A 16,158-nucleotide genomic window follows, 5' to 3' on the forward strand; every position below is an offset into this window, starting at 1 on the left:
CCCCGCCAGAGCCCGTGAGCCCTCCACCTGGTCCTCAGTGGACACACCTTCTCTTCATGATACGAACGTGAGGGTCGTTCTCCTGCTTCAAACCCAGATGCTGCCCACAGGCCGGGCCACTCCCATCACTGTCGCCATCACTGGACAAGAAGCTGGGGGTCAGTTCCTTCTTTAGGACTCGCGCAGGGGGCAGGGCAAGTGTCCTCTTGTCTGCCAGACGCCCCCGATTCTGGGCAGAGTGGGACGAGGAGAAGGTTAGGTCCCTCAGGCCCTGGGCGGCTGGCACCCCAGGCCTGACCCCCGACGCAGCACCCCGGTGACAGAAGCCCTCACTCAGATCAAATAGGCACAACCAATCGCCAATGCTTCCCACTGCCCCACCTGGAGTGCAGGGGCTTCCAGCCTCCAGGACAGGCCCCAGGGCTGGCAGGAGCCACAGCTGACCAGGGCCCAAGACAAGAGCAGCGAGGCCTCGGTCAGAGCCTTGCAGACCACCTTCCTGCTCAGCCCATGCTGAACTGCAGAGAGTGCTGAGGCTGGGGGCGCACCCCAGCCAGGCTGCTCTGGGCACTGCCTCATCCAGACCGCACACTGTAGCCCAGCTCCCTCCATGGCCATCAGCGTAAGTGTGAGGTGCCCCAGGGAGGCAGACCCCACTTTCCCAGCTCCCTTCACTTTTCAACATGTACTCTGCCATGTGTGCATATGCCTGGCGACCCCACTGAGATTCTGTGAAACCCCAACTGAGACCAAGTCCCTTTCCATTCCGTTAGTGCTGGCAGAGCCTGGCTTGAGGATGGTGGTGGGGGGGCGGATTTCAAAGCTTGAGGCCTGAGCCTGCCGACCCCTTGCAAATTGCAGGCTGAGAGTTCATAGGTCTCCTGCCCAGGAATCCTGACCAGCCAGACCCTTTGTCTCAGGAGCCCTGAGAGACTCCGATTTTCCCTTTGCCCACAGTGGGTATGGTGAGACGCCCAGGCACGGAGAACAGAGCGGGAAGCCGTGTCCTGTGCCTTGGCCAGGGCCCCACGCACCATGGCCTCCAGTACCTCTAGGTCCTGCTGCCCCAGGGGGAGAAAAAAAGTTAATGATGGTTTTCTGGTGGGTAGGAAGCTTTTTCTCATTTAATAACAGGTTAGCAGCTCATGGAGGTGGCAGGGACCTTGGGATTCTTTCTCATCTTCCCGGTCAGTGGGCCCTCCTTTGAGCCCCATGTTCCTGCTGCCAGGACTCCAGGAGCAAAGGGCCAAGGAGGGACTCGCTGCTCCCTGGACCAGTCGTCCTGGACCTAAAGGACAGCTGTACGGCCATCACAGTCCCTTCCTCCAGAGAAAGGCTCTCTTCAGCCCCAGGAGCCACCGTCTCCCCAGAACCTGCCCAACGAACCTCCCGGGACTCCCTTTCCTCTGCACACACTCTGTGGGCTTGACTGGGCAGCCCTGAGGCCTGGCAAGGTCTGAGTGTAGGAGTGGGCCAGGTGTGTCCCCTGTAAGGCCCTGGTCTTGGCTCTGCTACACCAGTAACATCGGAGCGTGGCCAAGGCTGCAGGCGTGGCTACCCATCTGGTCCCTGTGCCTCTTCCTGCCAGCCACTGGGCTCAACAGCCCCCCCCCCACCTGTGTGGAGTGCACTCTGCTGGGAAGTCCCCCTCAACTCTGCCCTTCGCTAGCCTGCTGCAGCCCAAGCGCCAGGACCTCCCCTCCTGCTTCTGCTTTCCTTAAACTCGCATAAGAAGAAAAGGAAACACGTGGTCCTCTGCTTCTCATCTGTAGGACAGGAAGAGGAGAGGGACAAGGCAGTGGTTGAAGCTGCCGCTTGGGATGATGGCAGATGAGCTACGCTAGCCAGGGTGGCTCTGGGGGTGCTCCCGTGGGAGGGGGGCTCCAGACGAGAGACCGGGATGGGCAGCACTGACTCTGGCCAAGGACGGGGAACACAATGCCTCCACGCACGCGTGAGACCTCAGCCTTCGCCCTGCTCAGCAGTCCAGATGTGAATGCTGGGTGCTGAGCCTCTGCCCCCAGCCACATGCTGGCTCCTCAGACTGTGAGGGTGGGCGTGCACAGGCTGTTTGCACGGCTGCAAGACCCCTGTGCCACGTGGACCCCCAGTCTGCCCCGGGAATCTGTAAGTGTGCTCAACCCGTGGACCTGGCTGTGGGTTGGGGGAAGCCAGTCTCTGTGGAAAAAGCGGGGGCTGGAAAGACAAGGGGGTCTGTGGAGCCTTCAGGGAGGGGTGCAGGGCAGGGACCTAGGAGCTTCAGACAGACTGTGTCCCCTGTCCAAACCCCATCCAAGCAGTGTCCTCCCACCAAACTGCCTGGAGGGGCCCAGAGGACCCCTCTGCAGCACCAGCTGCAGGAAGGAGCGGAGGTGGACAGAGAGCTGGGCCTCGCGCCCCAGGCCAGTATGGTGGGCTGTAGGCCTGTGTGTACTCTGTCTCCACAGCGCCTGTGTAGGACGATGTGTGGGGTGGGACGTGGCTGTCCCCTCCCCCTGCCCAACTTGTGTGTCTGACCTCATGTCTGTCTTCACAGCTGTGTCTGTGGCTTTCCAGCTGGCCCAGGGAACCTGCCCCCAGGGCCCAAGCGGAACCCAGGACATCTCCCCCACCCGCTGCCAGTCCAAAGACAACAAGCTTAAGGCAAGGCCAGGGGCCCGGGTCTTCTCAGGCTCTGTCTCTCCCACCCCTTCCTGCCACAGGGAGCTGCTGAGTGGTGCCTGGAATAGCAGTACAACACCCCCTCCCCCAGGGTCTCAAAATTGGTCCCTTCAGAATACAGCTTCCTTCTCAGGTCGGTCCTCCCTGAGGACAAGTGCTGGGACAGGCTCCCAATCTCCCCTGCTCCCCTAGGCCATGAGGGGCTCAGTCAGGGTGCACACAGGCCAGGGACGCACCAGCCTCCAACCAGCCTCCAACCAGCCTCAGGTCTCTTGATACCAGAGGCCCACACTGCACAGATGCTGCCCCAGACACTCCTGGGCACCCAGGGCCCAGCCCTGGGCACCGAGATGCAGGTCACTCACATCCAAGCCTACAGCCACCCCAGAACACACATCTGGACCCTCGTCCAAGCTGGAACAGACGACATGGTGACACTCAAGCCTTGTGACAGGGCAGAGTCCCCAGGCCCCATTACTCCAGGGAGCGGGACTTCAGGAGCCCCAGGTTGCCACCCCCTATTTTCCCCAGGGGCTCCCTCCTGCACTGGGGCAGGCTTGGAGTAAAGCCTCCGTATCCCATAGCACACACACAAGTTTCACAGACCCCGAATCCCCCGCTTTTCTCTCACCACCGGGGAAGATATCCGACAGCCCGGACAGTCGCAGATCGGAGGGTGCACCTGCAGAATCCCCTTGGACATAAGCGTCTTCAGACTTTTCCCTGCGAGGAGAGCCGAGGCAGGACGAGTGAGGGAGTGGGCGGCACAGCTAAAGCCCACGCGCGGGCACACTTCCGGGCTCAGTCCGCTGCAAAGCCGGCCTCCGCCCGGCACGTGTACGAACACCCACCTGTGTCCGACTTGCGAACCTGCCACCCAGCCCCACCGCCCGCCCCAGCCTCTCGGACGCCGCGGGGATTTGCAGAGCTCAGAAACTGATGAAGGACAGCCTCCTCCCCCTCCTCGCGCGCTCCCGGGGCTCCACGCGGTTCCCTGGAACCCGGAGCAGGGCCGGGGAAGGTAGAGCCGGGCGCAGGTGAGAGGCGCCGTCAGGACCTGGGGCTGCGCCTGACCCTGCGGCGGGAAGAGGGCGGCCACCGCGGAGCCGCGAGCCCCAAGGTCGAGCGACACTGGGTCCCCAACTTTCTAACTCCCCCCATGCCGGCGCCTGGCGCTAACCGCGCTGCCCTCCTTCGCTCCTGCCCGTCGCGCCCTTGGAGCCAGACTCCTGCGGGAGCCCAAACAGGCTGCTCCCAAGCCGCCGCAGCTCCTGCTCCGCGCGCGCCTCCGCCCGACGCGCGCCCCCGCGGCCCCCACCTGCCAGCGCCACCCCTACGCTTTGCCGTTCCCTCCAGCAGTGCGCACCGGCTCCCTGGCCGCATGTGTGCCCCTGCTCTCCTGTCAGAAGTGGTGGCTCCACGCCCGGGTGTGTGTGTGTCGGGGGGAAGTGTCCTACCCAGCCGGCCACCGCCTGCTCTCCCGAGTTCCCATAAACTTCCCCTGAGCCTCAGGAATCTCGAAAAGACCTTCGGAGCGGTAGGCGCGGCCGGCTAGTGCGCATCAGGGAGCCAGGGCACCGCGGCTGGAGCCGGGGGAATCGGGGAGGCCGAGAGCTCTTAGCCCGGCTCCACCGAGGCGACTGCGCTGCGGCGGGGGGCTGGAGGGGGGGGGCAGTGTCCCTGCGGCAGCCCCGGAGTCACAGCGCCCTCTCCGGGCGGTGATGGAGTCTCCCAGATGAAGGAAGGAGTGGGGTCCGGACCCACGGGTCCCCGGGAGCGGAGGGGAGCGGCCCGCGACCCCACCTCCGGCGCACCTTTGTGGCGGATGCTGCGTTTCCAGTCCTTGGCCGTCTCGCGGCCGCTGACGAACTGGAACTCGTTGGGTGTGAGCCACTCGCCGCGGTGGCGGATGGACGGCCCCTTGCTGCCCTGGCAGAGTTTGCGCACGTAGAGCAGCGCGCGGTTGGCGCCGCACTCGACCTCGATGCACGGCTCGCCGTTGTCCAGCAGCGGCTGGAAATCCGGTGCCGCGGCCGCAGTGGCCGAGAAGCGCTCGAGGGCCAGGGGGTCCCGGGGCAGGTGGAAGCGCGGGGCTGCCTCGTGCAGGCTCAGGTAGGCGCGCGGGGCGCGGAGCGGCGGAGCCAGCAGCGCCTCGTAGCCGGCGGTCGCGGCGGGGAGCGAGGCGGCAGGGGGCAGGGCGGCCACCGCAGGCAGTGGCGCCAGGTAGCCAGGCAGCGGCGGCACCGGCAAGGCGGCCAGGGTCGGGTGGAAGGTGGCGAGAGCCAGGGCCAGGTCCTCGCGGCACGGGAGCTCCTTCTTGACGGCCGGCATGGCGGGCCGCTGGTCCTGCAGCCTGGCTCCCTGCCGCCGGCGCAACTTGTTCCGGCCCAGGTCGGAGTTGGGTCTCGAGGGTGGGGGGCCCGGGAGGCGCCTGGCCGCGCGCCCGCCCTTCCCGCTACTGCGCCCCGAAGCCGGCAGCCGGCCCACCTCGGACCGCTGCCCGGCCGGTTGGCGGGGTCTTGGCTGCCCGAGGCATGGTGCTGCTATCGATCTCGAATCGACGTGCCGGGCACCGCAGCTCCAGGGCCCTGGGGCTCCACGGGGCGCCGGGACACCTGCGCCCGCGCCCCCTGGGGCTGCCCTGCGCCCCGCTCGCTGGTCCGCCCGCCAGGCCGAGCAGGGCAGTGAGGAGTCGGGAAGTCTCGGGCCCCGCGCCCCGCCTGGGGGTCCCAGGCCCCCGCCCCGCCCCGCTCCGCTTCCCGGGCCGCGCACCCGCGTACACTGGCGCGCGCCCGCCCGGCGGGGACTTGGGAGACTCCCGCCGCCGCCGCCGCCGCCGCCGCCGCCGCCACAACTTGGCCCATTTAAACGGCCCCGGCGCGGCGGGCGGGCGCGGGATCCAGCAAGGGGTGCGTGACGGCCGACCTGGCTCACACGGCGGGAGGCAAGACAGGGCTGCACCCCCTGCTCTATTCCCGAGTGGTCGAAGCTGGGAGGAAGGGAGACCCAGGGTCTGGGGGGTGTAAGCGGGCTAGCGAGATGTGGCGCGCACCGAAAGCGCCATTGTAGAGGGAGTGCGGGACTCCAGGTGGGGCCGGGGCAGGCCAGGACCGGAGCTGGCTCCTTCCGGAGGGGGGGGGTCCGGCCTGGGCCTGGCCCGCAGGGTTGGCGGGTGTGAGTGTGAGCCTGCAGCTCTGGGTAGGAGTGTGCACGGTGGGTGGTGGGCGGGCATCTGTGCCCAGAGGGCAGAGGGTGTGGGGGTCTCTGCACTTACAGGGTGTGGGCCAATTTGTGGTGTGTGTGTGTGTGTGTGTGGTCGGCGGTCATCTGCTGCGAAGGTTTTGTGTTTTGTGACTAAGAGCCGTCACAACCCTGTGGATTGTTGCCACCTTACTAGGCACTTGACACGTGCTAGTTCACTAGGCTGTCCCCACTTTATAGATGAGGAAGGTGAGACACAGAGAAGTCAAGTAAGTCTGATGTCACAGCTGTTTCAGATCCAGGCTGTCTGACTCCAGGACAAAGAACCTCAGCCATGGTGTGGGGCAGGAAAGTGGGCTGGACCCAATCTGGGTGAGGGATGGGGGTGTGGGGAGGAGGAGGGTAGCTGAATGTGGGGTTCCCTGCCAGGAGCAGGCCTGGGTAAAGACCTGCTACATCCATGTCCACCTTGATGCCTTGGGGGGGCGGCCCAGCCTCAGCCCAGGCCTGGGTCTTGTGCGCTGGTGGCCAACCCACACCTCCGTGGGAGTCAGCAGCATGTCAGCCTCACAGCGGGAGAATGAGGAAGAAAAGCGGAGGAGCCTGAGGCTTTGGTGAGACCGGCTGTGTTTCTTTGGTGCGTCATTTTGGATAAGCTAGAAAGTGGTCTCAGACCCTAACCCCTTCCCTTCTGAGCTGTACCCTGGCAGGGCTTCTGTGTGAGCAGCTCCTGACCAGGCTCTGGGGCTGCGTCACTGAAGCGCTTGCACGAGCATCCTTGTGTAAGGGAGGGGCTGGGAGTGGGGACACACCTCCTGCCAGACGCCTGGCGCCAGCCGGGTGACCGTTGTGCTTTCCCTCACTGACACATGCTTCTCACATCATCCTCAACTGAGGCACCAGCTGACCCCAATACCGGCCTGGGGAGCGAGGTCTGGGCTCAGAGCAGGAATGTGTGTGGGAACCTGTGCACCCCAACCTCTGCCTCCTCGCTTTTGCTTCCTGCATTCCTCATACATTGTCAGCCGCGCTTAAGGGCCAGATGGGAGTGTGGGTATGAATGTGAGCGACCCTTCCTCGCTTCGCCACCCATGGCCCCATGGCCCCATCTGCAGCCTGAACCCCTGCACATGCCTGACCCCAGGTGTGACAGTTTGGGAACTCCCCCGGCAGCCGCCTCTGTGACCTGTCTTGCTGTGCTGCCTCCATGTCCAATGGCCGCAGGAGGCTGTCCCTGTCCTAGAGCCAAGGCCCACAGAGGAGCCATCGTGTCCGTGCAGAGGCTGTCAGGTCTCCGCTGGGGGACAAGCGGGAGGCTCATGCACCTGCTGTCTGGTCACAGCCCCGACTCTGCTGCCAAAAGACAGTCCCCTGCACCCAGCTCTTCTCATGCTGGGTGCACCTGCGCTCTGAGCCTCTGGCCTCCTCAGCCCCGAGCTTCACACTGTTTTGGGGATGGAAGGCTGGTAAAGCATGTGGTGATCTGAGCAGGTCCCACTCAGCTGTCAGGCCAGGTCTCCTCCAACCTGAGCCTGTGGAGGGGGCCTGCCTCTCCTCCTGCAGGACCCCTCCCTCATCACCGCACAGGTCCACAGTGGTTATGGAGGACCGTGGGGGCCCAACTCCTCTTTCAGGGGAGGAGCTCAGCTGGCCAGGTGTGGGGTTCACCTAGCTCACCCAGCCTGACGGCCAGGACACCATCAGGCTCCACCATTCTCTAGAGGACCAGGGTCCCTTTCTGAAAAGAGCATGACTGAGTCCAAAGCTCTGAGCTGGAGCCTCTCCTAAAGGGCTACTGCCCGACTCCTTGCAGACCTCGCCCACCAGGGGTTGTCCAGGGCCTTGGCTGATCAGGGCAGTTTACCCCCACCTGTTTCCCCCTCTTCATGGGAAAGAGACCTCTCTGGTCTCGGATGTCAGAGCCACTTTCTCCCTGGGACCAGACATTCTCACTCCTGGACATCATACCCACAAGGATCTGTTGACTTCTTCCCACCTGTCTGTCTACCTGTGTCTTGGTCTGGCACCTGGGCCCACAGGTTCCTCTGCACTTCTCAGACTGGAACCAGAGGCTAGAGTGACAGAATTGTGACGCTAGAATCACCCCCAGCCCGCAAGAGCAGGTGGGGTCTACCGCCACAGTCCTTCCTCCCGCCTGCGGAAGCCCCGCCCCCGCTCGCGGTGCCCCGGCTGTCGCTGCTCTCGGTCCCCCCCGCTCAGGGCCCTCCGCCGCTGGGCCGAGGCCGGAGCCGCTGCTGCCGCCAGGGAGGGGGAGGGGGTCATAAATAACCCGCGGGGCCGGCGCGGCCGGCGGTGCAGACGGTGACCCGAGACGTCCCCGGGGAGCGCGGGGGCGGCCTGCAGACCCTGCTGCCCCCAACCCAGGCTCAGTCAGGCTTGACCACCCCCTCTGGCGCTGCCTGACGCCATCCACAACTGGTGCTCCTGCCGGAGCCTCCTTTTCACCCTGGAGTGCCTGCCCCTGCCTCTCTCTAGGCTGCACTCCTAGAGCCCCCTTTCATCCATTCCTTCACCAATCAATCATTTATTGAGCTCCAGATGTGGTATAAACCGAGGGAGAGGGGTCCAGAGGGGAGGGTGGAGGAAGAGAATCCCTAGGATCACAGGTGCTGAGGCGGCCCCGGCCCTTACCTGTGCTCATCCAGGGTGACACAAGGGGCTGGAAGCAGGCCCAGACACATGATGGCATGCAGGGGCAGGTCACACTGGCCCCACAAGTGTGGCGTTCCTGACACTGAGCTGTGAAGAAGCACACATGTGCCCACACAGCTCCCGCAGCCACCAGCAGATGCATGCGTTCTCAGAGCACACGGCAACCCACCTGTGTGCTCACACCCAGACACCCACGTGTGCATGACAGCAGCTTCAAGAGCTGGACGCACAGGACAGGCGTGCACAGATGCTGATATCACCAGAAACATGCAGTGTGTGTGCGCGAACTTACACAACACCTTCTATGCTTCACCCACACATGGGCTCAGCGTGCAGGAGCTGGGGGCTCCCCCACAGGGTGGGAACAAGAAAAGGGAGGGGATGTGTCCTCCAGAGGCCCTGAGAGCAAGATAGTCTGGCCCGTGAATGGGCATGAGGCCTGGCTCCAGCCCTCTTCTCCTTGCAGGCACTGCCAGCTTGCAGCCTGGACCTGGCCTCAGCTGTGGATGGGGCACAGGAGGACCACTGGACGTGGCTGCTGCCCTGCTGGGTGGATGTGGGCACTGAGGCCTGTGTGATCCCCATGCCTTGTGGCACAGGCCCCTGCAGCTCCACGATCGTCCTCTTTCAGGTGCCAGATCAGGGAGATGACCAGAGCTAAGGAACAGAGCTGGTGCCCGGCACACAGCCTTGGGAGCCAGTCCCTTCCCACCCCATGTCCCTGGGATGTGCCGCCAGGCGGCAGCGTGAGAGAAGAGCAGCTCCAGACCTGAGGCGGAGGGACGCCCACGTGCTCGTGTGTGTCCACACCGTGGTCAGCAGATGCCCCTGCTCATGCGCCTGTGCTTCCTTCGTCCTGTAACCAGTCCTGCTGTCCATGTCAGCTCCTGCTCAACACAGGTCCCACAAGAAGGCACTGAGGACCCATGCTCCTCACTGTGCGGTCTAGGCCCTGGAGGGTCCATCCCAGCTGTGCTGGTCACACATCCACGCTTCGCATGTTTACCTGTCTTGTCCTGGGCAGACCTGTGAGCACTCAGAACCCACCACAGTCCCAATAGCGACCCAAGGCTGTGCTGTCCTCAGAGCCACGAGGAATCATCGGTCAAGCCCCCTGGGGGGCATCAGGAGTGTGCTCGTGTGAGCTCTCAGGTGGCAGCTGAAGAAGAGGGGACATCTGGGTGAGGACCCTGGGTGCAGAAAGCCTTGAGGAAAGCTGACAGGAGCCGAGAGGCTGATGGGGGGTGGCCAGAAGTCACTGCCTCCAGGCCCAACCTGCGCAGGGAGCTCCCTGCAAGCAGGACGTTCGTTGGTTCACTGAGAAAACACATGTCGGCATTTGAGGCTGCACACAGGGCCGTCTCTGTGGGCCCATCTTCTGGTCTGCCAGCACCCATGGCCACATCACTGGCACCCTCTTGAGCAGGGAAAGAAAGCTCATAAGCCTGGGGGACTGTCCCGTGGTATCCAAGGTGGCACCCTAGATTTTATTTTATTTATGCATTTATTTTAAAAAAAAGATTTTATTGGGGAAGGGGAACAGTGTTGGGAAATTGGGGAAGGGGAACAGCCAAGTTGTTGTCCTTCAATCTTAGTTGTGGAGGGCACAGCTAGCTGAGCTCCAAGTTCAGTCGCCATCTGGCCACCCGTTGGCAGCTTGCGGCCGCTCAGCTCAAGGTGCCATGTTCAATCTTAGTTGCAGGTGGGCGTAGCCCGCCATCTCATGGGGGAGTCAACCAGAAACTTTGTTGTTAGGAGTACGTGCTCGCACCAGGTGAGCCATCCTGCCACCTATTGGCAGCTCAGCTCGGGCGCAGCTCACTGGCCCATGTGGGAATTGAACCGGTGACCCCGTTGCTCAGAGCTCAAGCTCTTAACCAACTGAGTCACACGGTCATCCTGGCACCCTAGATTTTAGACTGGCACTGCCCAGGCTGTCCGATGAGATTAGAGAACAAGGAAAGCGTGGTGCTCTGTTCTGAGGTTCGTGCTGGCAGTGCAGGGGTGGCCCAGAGGCCCCACGATGATTCCCCACTTGCACCCACGCCTGCATAAAGAAACAGATGCAGACCCATGGAGAGGTCTCCAGATCCTGCGCCCCAAGTCCCAGCCGTGACTACTGGAGGCTTCCTTACGCCTGCCCTGTGCTCCGCCCACGAAAGGCCACCTGTGTGCCACATGTAGGGGTCATGGGGCATTTTGTTCTCCGCGTCCTCAGAGGCAGAACTCAGGCACAAAGGAAGCTGACGGGGAGCTTCAAAATACAGACAAACAGCCGGAATTTCCTGGAAACAGCTTCCTGGGTAACGAGTTCAGACGCAGGTCCCAGTACACACTGGAGCCCACATGTACACTGCCCCTTGCCACCGTGTGGCAGTGTCCACACAGCACACAAGACGAGAAGCGCGCACCCGTCATGCACCCACTGCTGCTTCATGGCCAGTGAGTGGGGCCAGAGCTCACGAAACCCCCGTAACCCTGGGTTCCTGTCCATGTGTCTTTATTTAATGAATGCGGCACCACAGCAGAGCTCTCAGGGGTGCCCTGTGCAGGGGGCTGTATATTTTAAGGTCAGCACACTTGTGCCCAGCAGGGCTGCAGCCCCCTACAGGCCTGAGGGAGGGGTCAGGGATGGTGGGTGATGTACTTCTCTCTCACACACATTCCCACTGTCAGGGTCACCTGGAGGGCCAACAGTCCCTTTGTCACCTCTGATTTGTCATGTCAGAGATTTTCAGAAGTTGCAAGCTGAGGTGGGCAATGAGTGTTACCTGGTTCCCACCACAACTCTGGCCCAGACTGGCTTTCTGAGGTCACCGGCTCCGCCTGACCCCACACAAGACCAAGTCCTGGACTCTCGCTGCCAATGGGCCCCTTCCCCCGCGGGCAGATTGAGTAACGTCCTGTGGGGTGCACTGACGTCTGTGGGTACTGTCTGGGTGTTAGGGCCCTGTATTACTGTGACTGGCGAGTCATCCATGGGGCCATCTCATCTCCTGTGCCTTTGTCTGTCGTGTCACAGTGCCGGGGGCCCTGCACTTGGTGCCATGCGAGGAGGCACTCTGGAGTTATGCACGGGGCCCCCGTTGTGACCCCAGGAGTGGGTGGGCTGAGGGCCACAGCCTGGTTTTGGCGAGACCCGGAGGGGAGCCTATGTCCCAGGCCAGCCCTGAACCTACCACGGGCCGGGGAAGGGAGTAATTCCCGGCTCCATCCCCGGCCACATCCTGGCAATTTCCCCAAGGTGTTTAACAAAGCCCCAGGCTGGCCGTGGGACGGCCCTCTGCAAACTGGGGAATTGGGTAGATTGCTTGGAGGCCCCTGAGAAGTAGGAGAAGAGGCCGCTGGTGGAACTGGCCCTGGTGTGAGGGTGGTTTTAGCTCTGTTTCTCGGTGTGTGACCGACCACCTGAGAAACCACCTGGGGCCCTCGTGCTCTGCCCACAGAAGAGCCCGAGCGTCCTCGTGTTCATGTAGACGCCGGTGCCGTGAGCTCCTCTTCCAGAACAGACCATCCTTCGGACCAGGTGGCCTTGCCAAAATATGCGTGTTTGTCAGAGTCACCAGCTGAGTAGCTGTCTGAGGTCCAGCGGGTGAGTGTGGACTCCTGCGCCTTTGGGGCCCCAGACATACGACATGTTGATTCCTGACTGAGGGGCAAAGCCGGGACTTGTGCTGGGTCATCTCATCCTCCAGCCGGGACATGGCCTCAGAGCGAACTTGATGCTGGCGTTCTGCTTCCTGTCTCTGCCCCATTCTGGCCTCCGCACCTTGCGGTGCTTTACTGGGTATGAGATGAGCTGCTCACGCCCTGAGACCCTCCTCTCAGAGTGGACCCCCCTTCCCTCACTTCTCATTCCTTCTTCAGGCCGTCTTCTGCCTCACTCGCCCTCAAACCTGGATGGGGGAGTAGGGGTGGGGGGTCGGATGGGTAAGTGAATGGGTGGGTTCCACCCTAGGTGCACTTCTCATTTGTATGTACTATGCTTTTCTTTACAGGTTATAGCCCCCGAATTGGTAGCTTCAGTCCAGACACTCAAGAGCCTGCAGTCTGCCCTATGCACCCCCTCATGGCTCCAGTGCCCCTTTCCCAATGCTGTGTTGTCATCGCCATCTGGCTTTCAGTCACCCAAAGAACTGCAATCTTCTGAACTCCCCCCGCCACTGACCAAGCAGCAAGGCTTGTGCGTGCTCCCTCCTAGACCCCCGTCACCATCATTACTTCTGACACCCAGACCCTGCACCAGCTCACCCAGTGCCTGATGGGCATGTCTGGCCCCCCTGCCCTCCAGGCCCTGCCTCTGCCCCAACTTTCAAGATGTCTGTGCTCCCTTTGTGTGAGCACACCTGACTGGCTGCCTCTGCCAGGAGCTCCAGTCCCCAGTATCACTGTTCTGCCCCTTTTGCCGTTGTGGGCCCCTCCTCCACGACATATTTTTAAATTATGTTTTACAACTATGTTGGTATGAAGACAAATGTAATCCATGCTACATTCATTATTTGATATCTGTTATTACTATATTCTTTTTTTCCTTCTTAAAATGTTTTTTTTTGTTGTTGTTGCTAAAAATACTAGGGGTCCAGGTGTTATGTCTGCTGTGTCTGGTGGCAATGTCAGCCCTGCTACCACCTACTGGCCTTGAAGACGGACAGCAGCATCCCCTCCTCCAAGAAGCCTCCCAGGAGTGCCCTGTCCTATTGCACACACACCCGCCCCGGGACCCAGCACATCACACATCACCTGGCACTAAAGGTTTCCTAACATGCTGCCAAGGCTCTGGGCAGACCAAGGTGCTCAGAGACACTCCAACTGAATGGAACTCAGAGTGGGTGAGGAACAGAGAGAGCACCTGTCACCTATGGCTCAGAGGGGCCAGATGGAGCTCCCTTAGGGGTGCTGATTTGGGTGGGCCCCACTGACAGACGATGCTGGCAGGCTGGTCCAGAAGCTGGGCCGGATGTGTCGGCAACAGGGGAAGGTGCTGTTGGCAGCAACTGAGTTTTTGAAGCAAGACATGGCCTCCGGGGAGGGCCAGGCAAGGCCGGCAGACATTACCGTAGTCTGGGCGGGTGACAGGAGCCCAGGCCCAGGGTGGCCCAAGCTCCCACCACCTCCCCTTGTCTGCCTCTGGGAACTCTGCAGACAGTGCGTCTGCTGTAAGCAGGGCTCGATCAGGCCCCATGTCTCTGAGCTTCTCCCTCTGGCCCCCTCTTCCAGCCCTCTGGCCCCCAGGGTTCCCAGGCCGGTTCCCAACCCCAAACGCCACCGTCCACTCTAGCTCTGGCCAGGCTCCCAAAGGCCCGCTACGGAAGGAGGGACACATGTGCCACACGCCTGGAGCCCTTGAGTGTCCAGCCTGGGGGCCAGCAGTGGCGGCTCGCTGTGTGCTGTGGGGGTGGGGGTCTGGAGGTGGTGACTGCCCGTGCCAGCAGGGGGGGCTCCGACCCCTGGGCTCATTAAGCCCCAAACAGCACAGAAGGCTGCAGAGCTGAGGCCCAGCTCCCCGCCCCCCACACTGCCTGCAGCACTGAGGCCAAGACTAATAAAACACCCACCTCACAGGAGACAGCTTTATCTTGTTGATCGGAAGTCTGCCAGCCCAATTTATGATGGAACATAAGCTCTCCAAATCTGAATTTATGCGCTGTAGGATAACGAGAGGTCAATGAGATTAAAAGTGGACTCGGGAGAGGACCACGAGCGCTCACGCCTCTGAGCTGTCACAGAAAGCCTCACAGCCAGAGTCCCTGGACCCAGGGGAGGAGACAGCCCCTCCGCACAGCAGGACAGGAGGAGGGAGGGCGGGAGAGAGCAGCCTGTGGGAAGAGGACAGGCCCACTGGCACAGGGGCTGGCTGGGCTATCGGTGCCTCATGCCATGAGGCAGGCACCTGGGGAGAAGGGAGGGAGCAGAGGTTCCCCGCCAACCCCTAAAGCCTAGGCCAGCCCCTGGCTCTGAGAACAGGTGGAAGGACAGAGTCCTGACCCTGCCTGGGGACCCCTGGCGATTGCGGTAGGTGTAAGCAAACTCAGGTCTTCAGCTCAGGCGCCCCTCCCCGCCCCCCTCCCTGACCCGCTGCCTTCCTCACCCTGTGGAGTCCTGGGTGAGGTGAGGGAGCGGGTGAGATCTGTGTAGCTGGGGGCCTGGGCACCCAGCCAGCGTGAGGCTGGCTTTCTGAACTCAGGCTAGACCCTGACTTCAGAATTTATACAAATAAATGAAATGAAAAGTGCTGGCAGCCCTAATCTGATTACAGTTGTTCATTCTCTGGTCGTTAATAATTTGTGCAATAAAGGATTACGGCTGCCAGCGTGAGGAGGAGGCTGGGGTCCAGCCTTCCCTGGCGCCAGGGCTGCAGGAGCCGGCCACATAAATTATTAGTTTCTTATCGCGCCTGCTGCCAGGGGTCCCGCCTGCCACGACCGGCTCTCAGGGGCTGCCTGCTTTGGACACTCTGGGTGGATCCCCGCATCGTCCCCACCCCAGCCCCTTAGTAGTGGTGGTGGGACCCCCAGAGCCGGGCCTAGGCTTCGAGGCTGCAGCTGGCTTTGGAGCAGGGAGCTCCGTGGCTTCAGCCGTTGTGCTCTGAGCTAAAGCATAGAGGCTGCTGAACCTCACACACCTGGCCCATGGCACTTGCTCAGTAAAGGCAGTGGTCACTGTCAACACAACAGAGCCGCACAGAAGCCTCCATCCACCCCCAACCGGGGGAAGGGAAAGGTCTGTGTGGGTCTGGGCCTCACCTGTACCTGAGTGCACCTGCAGACATGCCATTCACTCTCCACATGTTCTGTCTTCTGGTGTCTGTGTCTAGCACTGGACTCCGGGTCAAGCGGGCAAGCATGGAGCAAGCACCACTTTGGTGCTGACAGAGACACCTGCAGAGGGTGGGGCTGGGAGGGGTGGCAAGGTAGGGGTGCTGTGCCCCTGGGCTGTGCTTCTGCACCCAGTGGGGCAGCTGAGGTTCGCAGAGCCTGTGGCATGAGGTTCAGGCAGCCACAGAAGTCACAGAGATGCGTCCCTCAGGCAGGTCCTGCCTACTGCGGTTCCCTGGCCCCATCCCCTGGCCACCCTGGGAGGCCAAGGGTGAGGTTAGGGTGGGAAATTGGGGTGGGGGCTGCAGACTGCCATCGTCCTGGACAGAGGTGTGAAAGGAACTGGCCGGCCCTGACTGCCTCCCATCACCTTGTGACAGTGGGCGCCATGCCTCGGCGCTGCCCCAGCCTCTCCTGCTGGGCGGTCTCCCGCAGGCCCTGGGCCCAGGCCCCCCTCACAGAGGCCGCAGGCTATCGCATCCACGCTCTCTTCCCACCACTGATGTCTTCTTAGCTGGGTTCACTTGTGATCCAGGTCAAGCCCATTCAGCATGCTCACCCTGTCCTCTGGCTCCTTGGATGCATGGACACAGTGGTAACGGGTGCTCTCATATCCTTGCTGTCACCCTGTCATCCAAGTCATTACTAGGTCAGCATCAATCAATTGCTTTTCCTTCTCACCATGGGGCATGTTTTCCTGTGTCCTCACGTGCCTGCTGACTACTGGGTGAGCAGACTGAGCTTCCTAGGGGGCTGACCATTTCTGTAACTATCCCTGCAGTGTCTCTGGACACCAGGAAGTTCCTTA

General features: G+C 62.0%; 1 protein-coding gene and 1 long non-coding RNA gene across 7 annotated transcripts in view; one reads left to right on the forward strand and one right to left on the reverse strand.

Moving 5' to 3' along the window:
- SAMD11 (sterile alpha motif domain containing 11) overlaps window positions 1–5,804 on the reverse strand; it is a 19,213-nt gene extending 13,409 nt beyond the window's left edge. For 2 of the 6 annotated variants that reach the window (XM_019658465.1, XM_019658469.1), the window contains exons 1-3: window positions 4,476–5,804; window positions 3,293–3,384; window positions 48–229 (exon numbers count right to left, since the gene is read on the reverse strand). In XM_019658465.1, the coding sequence (XP_019514010.1) occupies window positions 48–229; window positions 3,293–3,384; window positions 4,476–4,992 (791 nt within the window). In that variant the 5' untranslated portion in view covers window positions 4,993–5,804. The remainder of the gene's footprint in view (window positions 1–47; window positions 230–3,292; window positions 3,385–4,475) is intronic. The other 4 variants (XM_019658470.1, XM_019658467.1, XM_019658464.1 and 1 more) reach the window with 3 other exon arrangements.
- On the forward strand, window positions 4,685–13,024 carry LOC109391170 (uncharacterized). Its single transcript, XR_002125744.1, has 3 exons — window positions 4,685–4,773; window positions 11,982–12,127; window positions 12,534–13,024. It is a non-coding gene; the product is annotated as an uncharacterized LOC109391170 (long non-coding RNA).
- Window positions 13,025–16,158: the final 3,134 nt, after the last annotated feature.

Source organism: Hipposideros armiger, unplaced genomic scaffold, assembly GCF_001890085.2.
Source record: "Hipposideros armiger isolate ML-2016 unplaced genomic scaffold, ASM189008v1 scaffold_284, whole genome shotgun sequence".
Classification (NCBI taxonomy): Eukaryota; Metazoa; Chordata; class Mammalia; order Chiroptera; family Hipposideridae; genus Hipposideros; species Hipposideros armiger.